This window comes from Ambystoma mexicanum, chromosome 8, assembly GCF_040938575.1.
Source record: "Ambystoma mexicanum isolate Mex_15411 chromosome 8, UKY_AmexF1_1, whole genome shotgun sequence".
Classification (NCBI taxonomy): Eukaryota; Metazoa; Chordata; class Amphibia; order Caudata; family Ambystomatidae; genus Ambystoma; species Ambystoma mexicanum.
The window spans coordinates 1,054,756,997-1,054,776,161 of NC_090929.1; the positions used below are offsets into that span (position 1 = coordinate 1,054,756,997).

Here is a 19,165-nt window from a genome sequence, read left to right on the forward strand (position 1 = left end):
CTTCACTGCATACTAATGGCAGAGGTGTTGAGGTGTAGTCTGGTGTAAGTAGGCAGAACAATTATGTGACCATCGTGACCACATTTGTCATAGCTGCTGCTGTTTTCTGATGTATGCAGGTAGCCATGCCTGCGGCCGGTGTCCACTGGAGTGGGGCGTTTATACGTACCTAGAAACTCGGATGGAGATTTATTGTAGATGCGCCTGTTTGTTCAGATCATGTCATCCTCTGTCGATTCTTGCAGCTGCACAAATTATAACTAGTACCAATGTCAGGAGCAGAAGGAAGCTATCCTGACAGATCATTCATTGCAGAGGGGCAATCCTAATACATCTGCTAGGTGCAAATAAACTGTCTGTCCTCAAAGGACTTCAAAGCGCAATGGCTGGTGCTCCCTATGATCTTCAGAGTGCTGGGCACAGGACATCATCATAAATGCCTGCGTGAATGGACAGGCTAACAGAGCACAACACTATTCCTACCCTTCCCTGAAATCCTTCTAAGTGCATCACCCTTCCCACCCCTATCAATCCATCCAAGTGTGTCGCATTTCCTACCCCATAAATCCATCCAAGTACATCCCATTCCTCACCCCCAAAAATCCACCTAAGTGCAACCTATTTCTTAGCCTCCAAAATCCACCTAGTTGCGTCACATTTCATACCCCCCAAAAATCCATCTAAGTACATCACTTTTCCTACCCCCTATTTGGCAGCGTAATGAAAACCACTTATATTCAATGTTGGCAGTGCAAAGAAAAACCGTTACACAATTAGGTTAGATGCAGGGGGGCATAAGATATTGGGTAATAAGAGTGGTAGGGTTTTACTGGAACACAGTAATGGCTGTACTCCCCTCCCAGACACACTACCTTATCAGTCGCTGTAGGTTGTCTGCGTCAGGCGTCCCAGGCTAGCATGAGGAGGGAGGAGGGAGTGGGGGTGAAAGGAGGCATTTCAGACGGCAAGCAGGGGAAAGTAACAAAATACCTAATGGGTGTGAGTGGTGGGTGGCAGCGGCAGCACAAGGAAAAAATCTAATTCAACGCACAATGGATGCAGATGGCAGGCGGGAGCGGTGGCAGGGGGGTAAAATGTATTAAATGCACAATGAATGAGGATGGCGGCCGGGAGCGGCGGCAGAGGGAAAAAATAAATTAAAGGCACAATGGATGGTGATGGCGGGCGGGAGCGGGGTCGCAGGGGCACACTCATCTGGTCTTCCAACTAAGGCAAAGAGCTTCAGGGACTTATGGCTTCCAGGAGTACTTTCTTCCTGTCGGAGGCAACCAATCATGGGCTGGGTGGTTGGGAGGAGGGAGTACGCTTGATGGAGGCATTTCAGACATCAAGCAGGGGGGAAAGTAACGAAATGCACAATGGATGTGTATAGCAGCCCCTAGCGGGGTCGCAGGGACCCAATGACCTGGTCTTGCCACTAAGGCAAAGAGCGCCCCATGTTATTACTGGAATCAGGGTGAATTTCCACAGGAAAAATGATGTCCGCTCCGTCAAGTGACAGACTTTTCAGATGGATGCTTGTCTCCTATCAGACATATGAAAGTCTAGCGGCCTCTCATCCAAAGCCCATGCTAAGCCCTCCTTTTGTCTTCTCAGGTGACATGCACTGTGGAGACCAGAGACCGAAGCCACACATCCCAGGTGAGGGTCGCCCTGGCAGACCGATATCCAACTTTGCATTGGAGGGAGCGGTGACCCCTGAAGAAGAAAGACCACCGCTCAAGCAACCAAGAAGACGCTCCTTAAGAGATTCACTTCTGTCATTATCTCCGAAATGTATAGGATAGGCTAAAGAGGAGGATTGCTGTTACAGAGCCCGTTGGACCTCTTCACTTAAAATGTATGCTTTTCTCTGTTGCTTTTCTGTCTTTACTGCTCTGTTTTTATGGTCTACTGTACTGTTTTGAATATTTTATGTGTGTGAAAAGCACACACTTGCTTTTAGTATTCCAGTGTTACATATTAGCAAGAGACTTGAAAAGTTAGATCTCCAAAATGTGTGGCTTTAGAAAAAGTTGCTCTCCAGGGCGACACCTTCCAGTCCCTTAAATTGGTAATGCACAACTGTTGAATCTTAGGTGAAACTTTTTTGTAGCCATCAAAGATTCGATCCAGGATGTCGCGGGTCAACTGTATGTGGACGGTAACAAAAGCCCAACCGTCCCAAAAACAGTATATAGTCGAAAAGAATACAGGACTTGGCGCCATCAAGATATATATATATTTTATATCTTATTCCTTTGTTAAACATCACACGTTGAGCCCATATGCGATAACATGTTTCGGCTCTGCTGAGCCTTTTTCAAATCCGGGCTGAATATAATTTTCAATTACATCCCCAACACATTATTATATGCGATGAGCACAAAGAAACACAACATCCCATGAGCCAAAAATCATTCATATATATAACATTTTTGAAAGACCATTGCCCCGGCATTCAAGCATCATGCCGAACAATGTACATCATAACATATTGAAAATGTGTGCCAAAATTAGACAGAAAAACAAGGATGGGCGTAGGGAAGGATTCATGGGTGTAGAAAGAAACAGACAAACATCATGTTATATTATTAAATATGAGCAATACATAAAAGGACAAAACAAAGAGAAAAGGAAATCAAATCATTAATCTTAATACATCGGATCATAAATGCAGTAATCACATTATTCCAATGACCCATAAAATGGTCCAGAAGTTTATGCAAACTAGTCTGATATCCTTACCCGAAATTAGATGTAACCAATTCGTAGGACTAATGTCCATGTAGTAATAACGGGGTATGATCCCCAGTGACAATCTAAAACAGGATGAAGATAAGGACAAGGATATAGTATGGTATTTTACGCCCCAAAGTGCACTTCTCAAATGTTGGTTGTTCTTTAAAATTGTACTAGTTCCTGGTCTAAGTTGCATCTATAAGAATACCTCTGAATTCAAAGATGAGCATAACTATTATCACATGCACAAATATTCCTTTACCCGTTACAAACGATCAGATTAGCCAATGTAATCCACAAACCAACGCTGTATATCGGTGTGGTTCAGGAAATACATACTGTAACAATATAACTATGCCTGAGACGAAAGCACTGGATTCATATGGCTTTCTTTATTTCATGCCATATACCATAATCTGCTAATGATGAAAGCATTTAAACGAACAGCAACAAAAGTATGCTTAGAAACGAGCGTCCAGCTCTTACCTGTTTCGTTCTAAATGATGGTCGCACGCGTCGGCAAGCAATCCGATTGCCTACTACATGCGCCATCTTATACTGCATGTCATTATTGTGCGCGGTTACCATGGCGATGTATACTAGCGTCGCCATGACTGACCGCGTTCAGCTCGTATCCCACGGCATTCTACACTTGCGTGCGCCGTGTAAGGCAACGTCAGAAACTTGCAATAATTGCTGTAAAGACTACTACATCTATACGTAAAGTTTTTCTTGCACAAATTCGATTGATTAATTATTTAATTACAAAGTGCCGTAATATCCGGCTGTATATTGTGTGCTCATGTATTGAGTAACAACTGTAATGCATCAGAAAATGGTGAAATACCATTCCAATGTTGTGGATGTTTCAAAATAAAAAAATTGAACTGCTGCATTATTTGTGCTTGCGCATTACTTTAAACAATCAATTGTAGCAAGGGATCTCATTACGGACCCATTAGGTGTAACCTCAGACTGTGTACTGCACCCTATTCCTTCATGAAATAACAATGAACCTCCAAATTGGATTGCAAAATTGCAGTGTACTAAATCTACAGGAATGAAGCCATCTCACTATCAGTATTGAGACCTGTAATTGTCAAATTAAAATAACAAATTGCTCTCGCTTCTGCTTGTCGTAATGCTTTCAGCCTGTCCCCACCCCTCTTATTTAGAGTCACTTGTTGTAAGCCAATAAATCTGATCTCCGATTTATGCTGTAGTTGGTGTGCTTTCTGCCAATGTTCAGCTAGTGGGAGTGATGGGTCCTGGCTGCCAATCTTGGTTAGATGCTCTTGTATTCGGATTGTCAACTGTCTCTTGGTACTGCCTATATACACTTTGTTACAGACACAAATAATACCATACACTACAAAGGTAGTTTTACAATTAATTCCTTGTTTGATGGTCCAATGTTTCCCACTGATATCTTCAAATTCCGTTATTTGCTTATATGCATATTTGCATTGTGGACAAACACCACATTTCCTGAAACCCAATTCTTTCTTGTATAACCATGTACCTTGGTTGCTATTGTCAATGTCTGGTAGTAGTGATGGACTGAGAATGGATTTCAGTGTGTTGGCTCTTCTGAATGTAATACGTGGGTGATCACCCACGAACTCGCCGATATGACTGTCCAGTTTTAATAAGTACCATTGCTTGTTCAAAACTCTGCGTATTTTCTGATGGTCAGAGCAAAATTGAGTAATAAAACTAATTAGCATATTTGACTCTGGGTTACCCAATTGCCGATGTTCAAACGTATCTCGCTGTTACATGCATTTAGTTGTCTTATATGCCCTGCGTATCGCTTTCTGAGCATATCCCCTTTTCCTGAAACGTCGTAGCAGGCTGCATTCCTCTTCAAATTTCATGTTAGTTTGACAATTGCGTCTCGCTCTAATATGTTCACCCAGAGGTATGTTGGAAATGGTGGGTTGAAAATGGCAGCTCTTGGCATGCAATATCGAATTGACTTCAGTTGGTTTTCTAAATGTCCATGTTTGTAACGTTTGGCCATCTGAGTATATCGTTAGATCCAAAAAATTAATCTGATGTTTGTTACATTCTCCTGTAAATTGAATGTCAAAACAATTGAGATTTAACTTTTCCACAAATTCCTTGAATTCATCGATGCTGCCATCTATGATACAAAAAACATCGTCGATGTACCTTGTCCAAAGTTGAATTGTATCTTTATAGAAAGGTTCCGGGTATACTGCTTTATCTTCCAACATTCCCATGAAGATATTCTCAAGTGCTGGGGCATATTTAGTACCCATGGCTACCCCCTTGGTCTGTTGGTATACCCTGTTGTCAAAAGTGAAGACATTGCGGTCAAATGTAAGATGTAACATTTCTTTTATCATGTTAATGTGATTATAATAGGAAGCTGATTCATGCCTGAAAGTATAGTCCACTGCAATCATAGCCCATTTATGCTGAATGGAAGTGTACAATGCCTTCACATCTAGGGTTACTAGAAGGAAGGTATTCTGCCAAGTAAAATCTTGAAGTTTCCGTATAAGGCTGGTAGAATCTTGTAAGTACGAATGAAGTAACATAGCCCTTGGCTTGAATATTGAGTCCAAGTATTCCGAGATAGTCTCTGTGGCCCACCCAATCCCACTCATGATTGGGCGGCCCTCTGGTATCCTATCATAGGGCTTATGTATTTTCGGTAAAAAATACATGGTTGGAGTTACCGGTTCTTTGATAAGTAGGAAAGTACGTTCATCATCGGTGATAAGTCCTTTTCTGTGCCAATTTAAAATATGTGCTTCAACTTGTTCCAATGCCGATTGCCGATAATTGTCCATTCTTATTTTATAGCAACCGGGAGTGTTAAGATGTTGGGATGCCATTTCCAAATAATCTTCTCTGTCCATTAACACAATATTGCCTCCCTTATCAGCCTCTTTGATCACTATTCGTGAATCCAATTTAAGCAAGATGAGTGCTTTCCTTTCTGCAAAAGATAAATTATTCTTTGTTATCCAATTCTTGTGTTTAACTCGATTGAGATTATAAAGTTCTCGTGAGACTGCTTGGTGAAAGGTATCAATAACATTGTCAGGTGCCAATTGTTGCAGAAATTTTGATCGTACTTTGAGTTACTTTATTGTGAGCGTTATCAGGTTTGATCTTTAGGTCATCTAGTAAGTGAAATACTTCATACTGGTCATCTTCCATCAGTGATCGTACTACATAGGTATCTTCAATGTCCTGAATTGACATATGACTAATCGGTATGCTTGTCTCCTTAGGTTTAAAATCACCCGGTGCTTTGATTGCAAAATAAAAATTTTATTTACATTTTCTAATAAATTTGAACAAATCAATATGTACATCCACTAGACTGAAGTTACATATAGGTGCAAAAGATAAACCATTGTTAAGGAGAAGTCTTTCCTCTCGAGAAATGGTCTTTTTAGACAGATTGAGAACTAAATCCTCAGTTATTTGTTGCTGCTCATCTCCTTGGAGCTGGTTCTGGTTTGTCGCTTGTTTGGCTGTGAGGTTCCTGGGTTGTTGTCGTTTTCTACACCCCCTCCTTCCTCTCCTCCTTGCACAGGTGTCAGAATACCCGTAGTTGTTGGTAACTGAAAACGGACTGTTTTCTGGGAGATATTATGATTCCCTTTCTTGTACCTTTTGATCTGATTCATATACCCTCTTTGTTCAAGTGGTTTGGCGCTTGTGCTGGCTTGGTTGTCTTGATCAGAGTCCGCATCTGAACTAGCTGATGACGTATTGGGGGTTGAGTTTTTGGAAGATGGTCTTGAACTTAGATCGTACTTGGTCTGGAATGTATACACACGATCTTCCTTGTAGTCACGTTCGTCTCTATAACATTTCCTAAGTTTCCTTATTTTGACCTCATCTTGGTAGATTTGGAGCAATTCATACATCTTGTCATAATTTTTTGCTTTAGTGTCTTCATTAGATTTCATCTCAGCAATTTCTTTCCTGATGACTTCTATGCCATCGAATGCCCTTTTATGCTCTCTTGTCGCATGTTCAATCAATAAGTCCATCATTTTCATTGAGCTGTTACTTAAATTGGCTTCCCAGCCTTCTGCCAAGTCTTTGTCCAACTCATTGTTGAAATTTGGAAAGATAAGAATCCTCAAACCCCTGGGTACTCTGTCATTAGCAACATAATTCTCAAGTGATACTTTTTCCCAATACTTATCAATTTCTTTCTTGGATATTCTCTATAATTTTATGAATTTAGAGCGTAAATCTTCTCGTTTTGTAGCCATGCTCGAAAACGCATGTGTCATATCCCCTCGCGGGGTGAACAGATTTTTTGTTTCTTCGTCACGATTTTTCATATATGCTGCCATCATGAAGACGTAATTAGAATTGAATAACGGTAGCGGGTCAGCCCGATTGGCAACTTCAAAACGTGAATCTCCAAAATTTGTGGCTTTAGAAAAAGTTGCTCTGCAGGGCGACACCTTCCAGTCCCTTAAATTGGTAATGCACAACTGTTGAATCTTAGGTGAAACTTTTTTGTAGCCATCAAAGATACGATCCAGGATGTCGCGGGTCAACTGTATGTGGACGGTAACAAAAGCCTAACCGTCCCAAAAACAGTATATAGTCGAAAAGAATACAGGACTCGGCGCCATCAAGATATATATATATATATATATATATTTTATATCTTATTCCTTTGTTAAACATCACACATTGAGCCCATATGCGATAACATGTTTCGGCTCTGCTGAGCCTTTTTCAAATCCGGGCTGAATATAATTTTCAATTACATCCCCAACACATTATTAAATGCGATGAGCACAAAGAAACACAACATCCCATGAGCCAAAAATCATTCATATATATAACATTTTTGAAAGACCATTGCCCCGGCATTCAAACATCATGCCGAACAATGTACATCATAACATATTGAAAATGTGTGCCAAAATTAGACAGAAAAACAAGGATGGGCGTAGGGAAGGATTCATGGGTGTAGAAAGAAACAGACACACATCATGTTATATTATTAAATATGAGCAATACATAAAAGGACAAAACGAAGAGAAAAGGAAATCAAATCATTAATCTTAATACATTGAATCATAAATGCTGTAATCACAATATTCCAATGACCCATAAAATGTTCCAGAAGTTTATGCAAACTAGTCTGATATCCTTACCCGAAATTAGATGTAACCAATTTGTAGGACTAATGTCCATGTAGTAATAACGGGGTATGATCCCCAGTGACAATCTAAAACAGGATGAAGATAAGGACAAGGATATAGTATGGTATTTTACGCCCCAAAGTGCACTTCTCAAATGTTGGTCGTTCTTTAACATTGTACTAGTTCCTGGTCTAAGTAGCATCTATAAGAATACCTCTGAATTCAAAGATGAGCATAACTATTATCACATGCACAAATATTCCTTTACCCGTTACAAACGATCAGATTAGCCAATGTAATCCACAAACCAACGCTGTATATCGGTGTGGTTCAGGAAATACATACTGTAACAATATAACTATGCCTGAGACGAAAGCAATGGATTCATATGGCTTTCTTTATTTCATGCCATATTCCATAATCTGCTAATGATGAAAGCATTTAAATGAACAGCAACAAAAGTATGCTTAGAAACGAGCGTCCAGCTCTTACCTGTTTCGTTCTAAATGATGGTCGCACGCATCGGCAGGCAATCCGAATGCCTACTACATGCACCATCCTATACTGCGTGTCATTATTGTGCGCGGTTACCATGGCGATGTATACTAGCGTCTCCATGACTGACCGTTCAGCTCGTATCCCACGGCATTCTACATTTGCGTGCGCCGTGTAATGGAACGTCAGAAACTTGCAATAATTGCTGTAAAGACTACTACATCTATACGTAAAGTTTTTCTTGCACAAATTCGATTGATTAATTATTTAATTACAAAGTGCCGTAATATCCGGCTGTATATTGTGTGCTCATGTATTGAGTAACAACTGTAATGCATCAGAAAATGGGGAAATACCATTCCGATGTTGTGGATGTTTCAAAATAAAGAATCGAACTGCTGCATTATTTGTGCTTGCGCATTACTTTAAACAATCAATTGTAGTAAGGGATCTCATTACGGACTCATTATGTGTAATCCCAGACTGTGTACTGCACCCTATTCCTTCATGAAATAACAATGAACCTCCAAATTGGATCGCAAAATTGCAGTGTACTAAATCTACAGGAATGAAGCCATCAAAAAAGGAATAAGATATAAAATATATATATATCTTGATGGCGCCGAGTCCTGTATTCTTTTCGACTATATATTGAAAAGTTAGATATCTGGGTATTCCAAGGGGAATGGCGCCAGGTGCCCAGAAAGATATCAGCAAAGGCGAGGGATGGGGGAGAGGGAGATGGGAAAAGAGACATGTGGCATCGCTTTAGGGATGGAGGTCAATTACTCAGAAAACAAAAATCACTGAGGTATAGATAACTAATGTTCAAAATGATCATCAGCTTTACTATGAGTAAAAAAACAAAAAGAGTCAAACATCTTAAGGGCTGAGGACGAGTGGCCCAGCAGTTAAGGGGTTGGAAAAGAGGGAGGCTAAGAGAAGGTCAACTCAGCAAACTCCATTAATTCATGTAACTAATATGTTTTTTTATACTACAGACAACACTGGAATCCAGGTACCCGAGCGAATCATTTAACCAGAAAGATAATGCGAGAAAGTACCTCATTTTTTGTTTATTTGTTATCTGCGAAAGGAGAGTGAAGAACTCAAGGTTTGTAAAAGCTTGTCTAACAAGCCACTGATAGTGCCGCACATCTACAAATATGCAAAGTTCTGCTTGCAATGGCAGCAGCTGTCTAATAAAAGAATGGAGAACCTCTCTCACAGAATCAGTGAGGTCAGAATTAAAGATTCTCCAATGTGTCACAGCATCAAATGGTTAAACCTTTACCAACATGGAAAGATGACTAATCATTTCAACAAATAAAATAGGTAAAAATTACAATTTTTTTAAAAAAAGAACTCTTTTAGATGTTTGGTGCGTCTGAGGACATAAATTGAAGTTGTATTACTCTGGTACTGCTGAGGAACGTTGTTGCTCTCGCTCTCCTTGTAGAGTTGTTTTTTACATATCCTGGGTCGCCTAGTTCAACAAAGTTATCTATGTATGTCCTTTTTGACCGCCTGGTAGCCACTGAACAGCGGAGTGTCTCAGAAAGAGATGGGGAGGATGTAGGTCTCTGACCAGATGATATTTTTGGATTGTCGTGACAGGGGACTGTGAAGTGTTTACTCAACAGACACATATTAATGGGTCTTGGAAGTACCTGGTCCGCTTTGGAGGAGGGAAGGGGACTCCAGTTATTTCAGCAAAGGACGCAAAACCTCCTGGAATGAGATTTTCAGGGCATTCTCGAGCTGTGTGATAAGCTGGGTGGGGACCTCAGCTATGGGTCCAAAGTACTGCAGAGGTGGGAGGCCTCGAATCACTATTTGGGTTTTACCCCATATGGTTTTTCATGTAATGAGGGCTTATAAAGCAAAACCTCTGTAATCTTGGTACTCGATTTTGCATGGTAGGCAGGGACGTCATTTCACTAAAATGCCAGGGGTAGCGGAAGTGACATCACACGACCCTTGACCCCCCTGATGACATCACAGGAAGCAATGTCATTTGAGCCCACCCCGAAGTGATAACGCAGGAAGCGATGGAACACGACCTTTCACCCGTTGACAAAACAGGAAGTGGCATCACATAGCATTGTACACTATGAAAAATATGGTTACGATATCACTATAATGTGATGTTGATTTCATACAAGAATGGATCGCCATATGTATCATTAAGATTAGTGTGTATAGGCCCATATTACCAAATTACTGTGAATGCAAGCAGACGTCCATTGCCAAATGGTAATGATGTTATTATATAGCACTTACCCTTAAGCGCTTTATATAGAAATAAATATACACCCAATATCACCCAACCTGTGTTGATACTCATTTATCGACTTCAGAAGGATGAAAGGCTGAGTTGAGGCGTTTAACAGACTAAATTAGTGACTCCCCCCTGAAGTGTGCCTGAAACAAACCTTTAATGAGTCTAGCAATTATTGTATAGAATTCCAGAAAGACACATTATTTGGTATTCCTATTCTTTCTTATTTAGGGTCAGTGCTGAAAGTGTTAGACTTGCGGCACTCCTGTTCTTATTTTTCTTCTTTTTTTAAGGACCCTGAACAAGAAAGCCAGCCACGTCAAAGGTAAAGAGCCACATGGTGCTGGCCACAGCCTAGGAGCTTGTATTAAAAAAAAAAGTTAATTCTTTTTTTTTTTTTTTTATATGTCGCAAGGGAGACCTCCGAGGTCGCAGTTGCGACCTCTGGTGACCCCTAAATGACATCCCTGGCGGTAGGGGCTAAAGAGAAGTGAGTGGGAGAAAGTCGAGATGCAAGGTGCAAAGTGTGAAGTGATAAAGAGTGCGGGATGGAAGGTGATGTTTTGCGGTGGGTCAGTGAGGGCACTTGTGTGAGGGTGTGCCGAGCAGAGCACCATACGTGGGAATCCTGCTTAGTGTGGGTACCAAGAAGGTCTACCAGAGAGCAGGATGGGTGGCCAGGTATGTGGGAGAGAGATGTAGTAAAGTGAGGAACACTAGCAGGCAATATTTTGCTGTGTGTTGGCGTGAGGCCAATGGGAGTAGTGTAAGGTGGGACACAGTATGAGGAGCAGGTTAGTCATGGGTGAACTACGAGAAGACGTGTGGATGGTTTGTGCAATGAGTCTGGAGATGGGTTTTTTTGAGGTTATGGGCCAGAGTTCGATGTAAGGGGAGCTGTGTAATGGGGTACCCCGAAGCGTTCTCATTAAAGGCTTTGTGAGCAGGGCATAATGTCTTGAACTTCATGCCCTATCAACCATTTGAACATTGAGAAATAGACAATTTCGAATCCACAATTAAGAAAAAAAAATGTCAGTAAAAGGAACATATGTGCAATTGGGGAAGGGGCATAGCGGCGCATAAGGGGGTCAACCGCAGGGAGGCATAGAAGGTGAAAAATCGCGTTTTTTTAAAAGAGAAAAAATAATGCTCAAAAAAGAAAAATTGGGAAAAGGTCTGATGGAGCCTTTTCCTAATAAAAAAACGTATGTACTAGCCTCGCATCACTCTGCTAGGCTTCACGCTCTCTGTAACCCTGAGCAAAGCCTTTGCTCTCTGTAACTAAGACACTTTCTTGAAATAGCGCCTCAATGCCTCTGGGCTGCTAGTGCACTTTACAAATCCAAAAAATTAAATAAAATGAAAGGCCATTGGAATGTATGGCACATGCCCGTTGAACGGGACGTACTTTCCACAGGGAGCCAGTGTGGCCCTTTTAGGTTAGGGCAGTGAGGTCAGATTTCTTCAGATTGAGACACCTTCTAGCCTCTGATTTTATTCCATACAATTTAGCATAACCATACAGACACACCCGACGCCCCAAAATAAATGCAAACAAGTAGTAATTGCTTTGAATATTCTTCTTATGCAAACTCTTAATCATTGCTCACAATGTAGATATGTTGCTCCCATATGTTGGTTGTAAAAATAAAATATATTTTTGGATTCGTAGTCATGGATGTGTTGTTTTCATGATGTACATCCCCTGATACAATGATCGATGGACTAGCTTCTAGAGAGGGGACACAGACGAGTATGTGCTGATAGAATAGATTGGTACGCCCTCATCCACTAACTGATCATCGTCTCCTCAACGTCCTTGCCTGGAAACCCAACGACTGTTCACTCACACAAATACACATACTTCTCAACTGCACTCACCCATTCATAACAAAACACCAAACACCACATTTCTTTCCCATTAAAACAAAGACAATTTCGAGACACCTGACAAGTAAATAACGAAAATGAATATAAAAGAAGTTGAAATACAAAAACTGTATGGCTCCTCCAAAATAACCTCAGTTTGCTTGCCCATCTATTTTGTTTTATATCACTCTGCTTGCAGCAGTCCGTTCTCTAAAGAGTCCCATTAACCAAGTCTCCATTAAAGATAGTTCTGAAACAAATTAGAAACTTTCTTTCTCATCATCTTGTCCCACAGATTTCTCATAAAACCCTTTAATCACTGAGTTCACCCTGTCACACCGCTTCAACCTCCTCCTCTGAAAGAGACCATCCATTTGCGCACTCTCTTTTCCATTACACACTAACCCTCATCCACTTCCCATTTAGTAATATTGAGTCTCACCCACCTTTCCTATTATCTCAGCGGCATTTTCTCATGCAAGATATCAGATTACTCATCCTGCATTACATTTACCACCTGGGATGAATCGAGAGTATTCCCCCTTAATCCCAGAGTGGAGTCACCCCATGAGGCTAGGGAGGTGAGCCTGTGTATCAATACCCTAACTAGGGCTCTTGGCAAGTCGGGCCTCAATGGGAGTGACTCCTCTCTAGGGGATAAGGACTCTCATTCCCACATTGAACTCCCTATGCAAGCAACACTATCTGCTTATACATGATTACCTGTGATAACAAGTAATGTGCCTTCCTGGTCCACTTGCTCCAGGTAATGCTGGATCAATTATGACTCCTGAAGGAAAATGGAACAGCACTTTTAACAGGGACTTTTATGTAGCAGCGACGAACCGATCAAGGAGAAGAGAGAGTCAAACGCTGGGGAATCCCTCTGACATAGTAGTGGAGCCTGCGGCAACCCGTGGGAGAGAGAACACCACAGAAGGATGTCGGAGGTCCCGTGTAATGAACAGTGGGGAAACCACTCTCAGGACCGAGTCCTGGAGATGGTCCTATGTGATGGCACGACCACAACAATGGTGTGCCCGGGGACCAATCAATAACCCCAAAAGGAGAAGGAATTTCAGGAACTAAACCTCTTGTTGGTAGACCTTTGTTGAGCATGCACACAAAACAAGATGCCTAAAGCGACCCCACACTAGAGCTGAGAAAGCAGAGATAGAGACTCGAAGAAGCAAATCCGTCCCGACGACAAGCCTTGTGAATCCACCCACGTCAAGTGAAGGTACCAGGGTGGATACAGAAAGGGAGAGCCAACAGGGCCTATACGCATTACGGGAAAGGAACTGCAATATTGACTATGTGTCATGGAGAAAGAACAAACCTATATATTGTAAAGCACCAAGAAAGTTGTCAAGTAGAACAGTTGATGAATACTGGAATCTATCACCAAGAGACTTTGAGAAACCCTCTGAATTAAGTACCAATCTGAGAGAAAGTAAGGGGAAACCAGGGGAGAGGCACCAGGAGTGCTGGTGCTACACCTTTAACAAGGGTATATTGAACCCGAACAGAGACCGAGTGGAACGGAAAAAGTCTGAAGGACTCAAATTAAAAGGAAGAAGTGTAAGAGATTACATACAGAAAGACTGTCAGGACATGGAGGATATTGACAGATAGGTCTCACAAACTGCTGGATATGCCACCGATGAATATGTACCATGAGCTGCAAAAACGCATGAAAGAGAATTTGTAAACCCAGATAAATACATGCTTTTAGTTGTTTGAACTTCTAGAACTGGTTGCAATTGGAACAACTCTGAAACAAAGACTAGGAAACCCAGCTAAAGGGAAAGTACCAGAAGATATATATTCTGTCCATCTTTAATTATTAGTTCTAGTAGTAGGGTCAGGTAGAGGGGACTTTGGACTGTGCACATTTGATTTGGACTGTTGACAACAGACTAGGACCTTTAGTGCATTTGGTTAGGTTGGGATCATTCCCTTAGAGATATGGCAAGTTAGTTTTGTTCTTCTATTATTCCAATAAAAAGCCCAAGAAATGTCCAACGTGTGTCCAACTCCTTCTTCTGGTCTGCCACATATGGTATCTGAAGTGGGATGTCAACCAAATGATAGCAGTTGGGGATCCCTATTATTCACTAAATTAAATCCAAGGGCCAGGAGCCCTGCTGTAGCCACCAACCAGTCAGTGGGTTTCAATCTACAGAGCATAGAAGAAATTCTAGTGCCACCTAATGAAAGACGGTTAATACCTATAGGACTTAGTCTTTCCCCACCACCAGGTACCTATATCAGGTTAGCCTCAAAGTCAGGACTTGCTTGGAGATATGGTCTTGGCATCATGGCAGTCGTGACAGACCCTGATTTTCAAGGCAAAGTTAAAGTCATGATACACAACTTTCGGAATAACCCTTACATGGAGAAGGAGGTAGAGAAAACAGTGCACTGGATAATAGAACAAGCCCTATTTCCCAAGAAGTAGAAACATTACATGAGACCGAAAGGGGCTCGAGGGGTTTTGGGGAGGTGGATTTCCAAGTAGAGGAGACCCGTCAAGAAGAGGCAGAGAATGTTGCACCATTACCTGATCTTGCCGTTTCCCAAAGAAAAGATCCAGCCCTTACGGAGGCTTTTGGCAGAGTAACAGAAGAGAATGGACGAAGCCAAGCTGGACATTTTTCCATCCTAACGGAGTTCTTGTTCTACCAAGGAGACTTTGGAGGGATGGTCTTCCCCAAACCCAGTTAGTGGTTCCACGGACCCACAGGGGCATAGTGCTTGAGCTAGCCCACTCATCTCAAGGCAGTTCACTAAGGGGTGGGAAAAATCCTGAGCCAAGTTGTGCCTAGGTTTTATTGGCCCAGAGTATTTGCTGAGGTGAAGAATTATGTCTCAGCTTGTGACATCTGTCAGATGATAGCCGCTACTCTGGTCCCACCAGCACATTTACAACCTTTACCAATTATCGAAGTTCCTTCCTCCAGAATAACTATGAATACAGTTGGCCCACTCGAAACATCCAAGCTGGGTACTAAATACATTTTGGTGACTGTGGACTATGCCACCCGATATCCGGAGGCATTTCCCCTCATAAATAATACCAGCCAGCAGCTCTTAAAACATCTTTTAACTTTCCTTTCCAGAGTATGATTCCTGAAGAAAATCTTTACAGACCAAGGTACCACATTTATGTCCCGTATAATAGAGGCAGTGAAAGAACTACACCATATCAAAACTCTATGCACATTGGTCTACCATCCACAAACGGATGGATTGGTAGAAAAATTCAATCAAGCTGTAAAAAGAATCCTACATAAGCTGGTTGAAACTGACCAAAGAAACTGGGACATTATGATACACTCCTTTTGCTGTCTGTAAGACACCTCATGCATCCCTAGGGTATTCCCCTTTTGAGCTACTCTATGGGATATGATATGATAGGACATTTATAATGCGCCTATACACAAGTGTTTCAAGGTGTGACGAGGCAAGGGAGTGGAAACAAAGGGAGGACAAAAACAACAATCTTACTTGACCTAGTGACATTGAGATCATGCAAGTGCAGGGGAGATGGAGGGGAAAAGTGCCAGGGGAAGAGGAGGAAGGGCAAGTGCAGGACACAGGATCAAAAACAACCAGTGTCTGATAAGTGCAGGTGAAGGGACGGTAGGGTTGCCGATACAAACCCAAGTGCAAGGGTTGCCAGTCAAGGTGTGCAGACTTGGGACCGAAGTTCAGAGGGTAGCCAGGTGACCAGTGCAGTATCATACAGGTGATCAGCAGGGAAGAGGAAGAGAGAACGCAGAAGCAAAGAGGAAACTCTTGAGATTCTTCTGGAGCCAGAAATGGTTCTGCTAAAGTTTCAGAGAGGCAAGGGGGCTATTCCAGAGTGAGGGACCAGTGGAAGAGAGGGATCTGCCACCGACTCGTTGCTTAGAGAAGTGCCTGACCCGCAAGGAGTTAGTGGTGGAGAAGCGAAGAGCTCGAGTAGGAAGATATTTCTGGAGAGAGAGTTGCAGGTATTGCGGCCCCAGGCCCCAGAAGGCCTTGTGGACAATGCAAAGGGTCTTGAACTTGATCCTTGCAGCAACTTGGAGTCCATGGCGAGATTTCAGGGCTGGATAGATATGATCCCTGGGCTTGAGGCCAAGGACAAGTCTCACAGTCCTGTTCTGGATGAGTTGTAGAGGACAGAGAGTAGAGGCAGGCAGATTCAAAAACAGGCTGTTGCAGTAGTCAAGCCTAGAGAGAACCAGAGCTAGGGAGACAGAGAGCCTCTGGGAGAAGGAGAGGAAAGGAAGAATACCTCTGAGGAGGTGCAGTTGGTAGTTTGACTTCTTAGAGACATCAGAGACATGAAGAGAGAAGGAGAGTGTGGAGTCGAAGATGACTCAGAGGTTATAAGCCTCACAGGTAGCAGCAGGAAGAGGTACTATACTGACGAATGCAAGAAAACTCTACGCTCTGGACCAGGGTATTACCATACCGGTGTGAATTGAAAAAATATCCAGAGGACTCAATTAAAATATAACATATCAAAAATATTTATTTCACTTGATACAGAATTTGCAAAGATGAATCAATCATGTATAAATCAACACTCTAAATCAAATTTAGGTTGCAGGAAGAACAAGATTTAAAACACTGCAAATGACCCACCTAATTTCTGCAATGAAATGTTCAATCATTCATCAACATATATTCTCATACACACATCTACATACAAAAATACATTCACAAAAGTTAGTTTTAAATGTAAGTAATTTTTGCAATTCATGATATGATGATATGGTAGGTTATTTATAACGTGCTTAATACCCAGAGGTTTCTAAGTGCAGACCCGGGGATCGAACCTGTGTTGCTCTGCATCGTCTTGCTTCCAAGGCGAGCACATTGCCCCTGAGCTATCATCCCGAGACATTTGATCACATCTCCCAAAATATTCAGTTTCCGACTGATTTCGAAGCATTGGAATTAGTTGCTCTGCGTCTTCATCAGGGAATCCTAAACTAAATACTAAAAGAAGTATACACACGTTGACATTAATACAAAAACCAATGAACAAAAACCTAAAATACTAATAGAAAAGAAGAATTCTTTTGTTAAAAACACCTTTAACATCCAAGTTAAGCTGACCTTATCAATACATGTGATCAAATAAAAAAAATGAAATACAAATCTCACTTGCCTGGGTGCAAATATTAATATTAAAGCAATGCCCGTGTTTCTAAGTACCCAGAGGTTGGTGAAACCAGAAAAATCTGTGCCCTGTCGTGGAAGATAGCTGACACCAAAGGTGGCCCAACCGACACTACACCATTAGTGAGGACACAAGACGTTACATAGAAAACATTCTATGTAGAGAAAAGACAATGACCCAAGTAATCAGCTGCTGCTTCCATGGGCACAAAAGATATATATGCCTACAATGGAGTATCTGTGAAGTGTCTATGGGGGTGACACGGGTCTAAGCACAGCAGAAATAAAAGAAAGAAATCACTGTTATGAAGTACCAATGATTCCACTATTTCATAAAAAGTATTGCTCCAATCTCAGCTCACCTCACAAGTTAGAGAAAATCAGTTATAACTCCTGCTTGATGATGCTGCAACCAATTTTCTCATAAATGTGCATCATAATATGGCTAAAAATAGTCTGAAGTGACGTTTGTAGAAAGAGTGCATATTCTAATTTCAGTGCACTTCAACCAGGAATCTGTAAGAATAAATGAATCAAAGAATCACACAGATAGAATTACATCCAACTTGAGACATTACAACCGCCTGCCTGGCAGCAGGAAGGGGGCCATGGGAATCAGGCCAGAGAGTGGCAGGAAAATAAGGTGCAGGTGTGCCGAAGAAGAGGATCTCCATCTTACTGGCATTCAGGCAGAGAACATTGGCAGCACACCACTCCTAGATTTCAGACAGACAATCCAAGATGAGAGAAGGAAAAGAAGCGGCAGAGGGGAGCCTGAATGCGAGCCGAGTGTCATCCGCATAGCACTGAAAGTTGTAGCAGAGAGCAGCAATGCGGTGGGCAAGAGGTGCCAGGTGTTGGTTGAACAACCAAGGAGAAAGGTTAGACCCCTGGGGAATGCCACAGGTAGAGAGAGAGATAGAGGAAATGAAGGACCAAAGAGGCTTGGGTTGGTCCAATAGGTAAGAAGTCAGCCAGACCAGAACCTGATCAGTGATTCCCAGGTTATCATGGAGCCCGTTGAGCAGGATGGCATGGTTGACTGTGTCAAAGGCAAAAGATAGATCAAGTAAGATGAGAACAGAGGGGAAATTAGTATTGAGGTTAGAGAGCAGGTCATCGCGGATGTTCAGGAGAGCAGTTCTGGAAGCTCTGAAGACAGACTGATGGTCATGGAGACAACCAACAGATTCAGTGTGAAGAATAAGCTGGGAGATGGCCAGCTTTTCCAGGGGTTTGCCCAGGAAAGGATTGATGGAGGGGTTGGCAGAGGGTTTCTTGAGAAGAAGGTGCACAAGAGAGTGCTTCAGGGGGGATGGGAAGGTTCCAGTGGTGAAAGAGTGGTTGCAGAAGTTGGCCAACGCTGGAGCGAGGGTGTCAATGTGGTCCTTGATGGTTTTGGAAGAATAAGGAAGAACCTGTTTTGACGAGGCTTTCA

At 42.0% G+C, this 19,165-nt stretch overlaps 1 protein-coding gene across 2 annotated transcripts in view; it reads left to right on the forward strand.

Moving 5' to 3' along the window:
- Positions 1–12,351, forward strand: part of LOC138472715 (L-threonine ammonia-lyase-like) — a 406,130-nt gene extending 393,779 nt beyond the window's left edge. For both annotated transcript variants that reach the window (XM_069611031.1, XM_069611030.1), the window contains one exon: positions 1,618–12,351. In XM_069611031.1, coding sequence (XP_069467132.1) covers positions 1,618–1,716 — 99 coding nt within the window. In that variant the 3' untranslated portion in view covers positions 1,717–12,351. The remainder of the gene's footprint in view (positions 1–1,617) is intronic.
- The last annotated feature ends 6,814 nt before the right edge of the window (positions 12,352–19,165 follow it).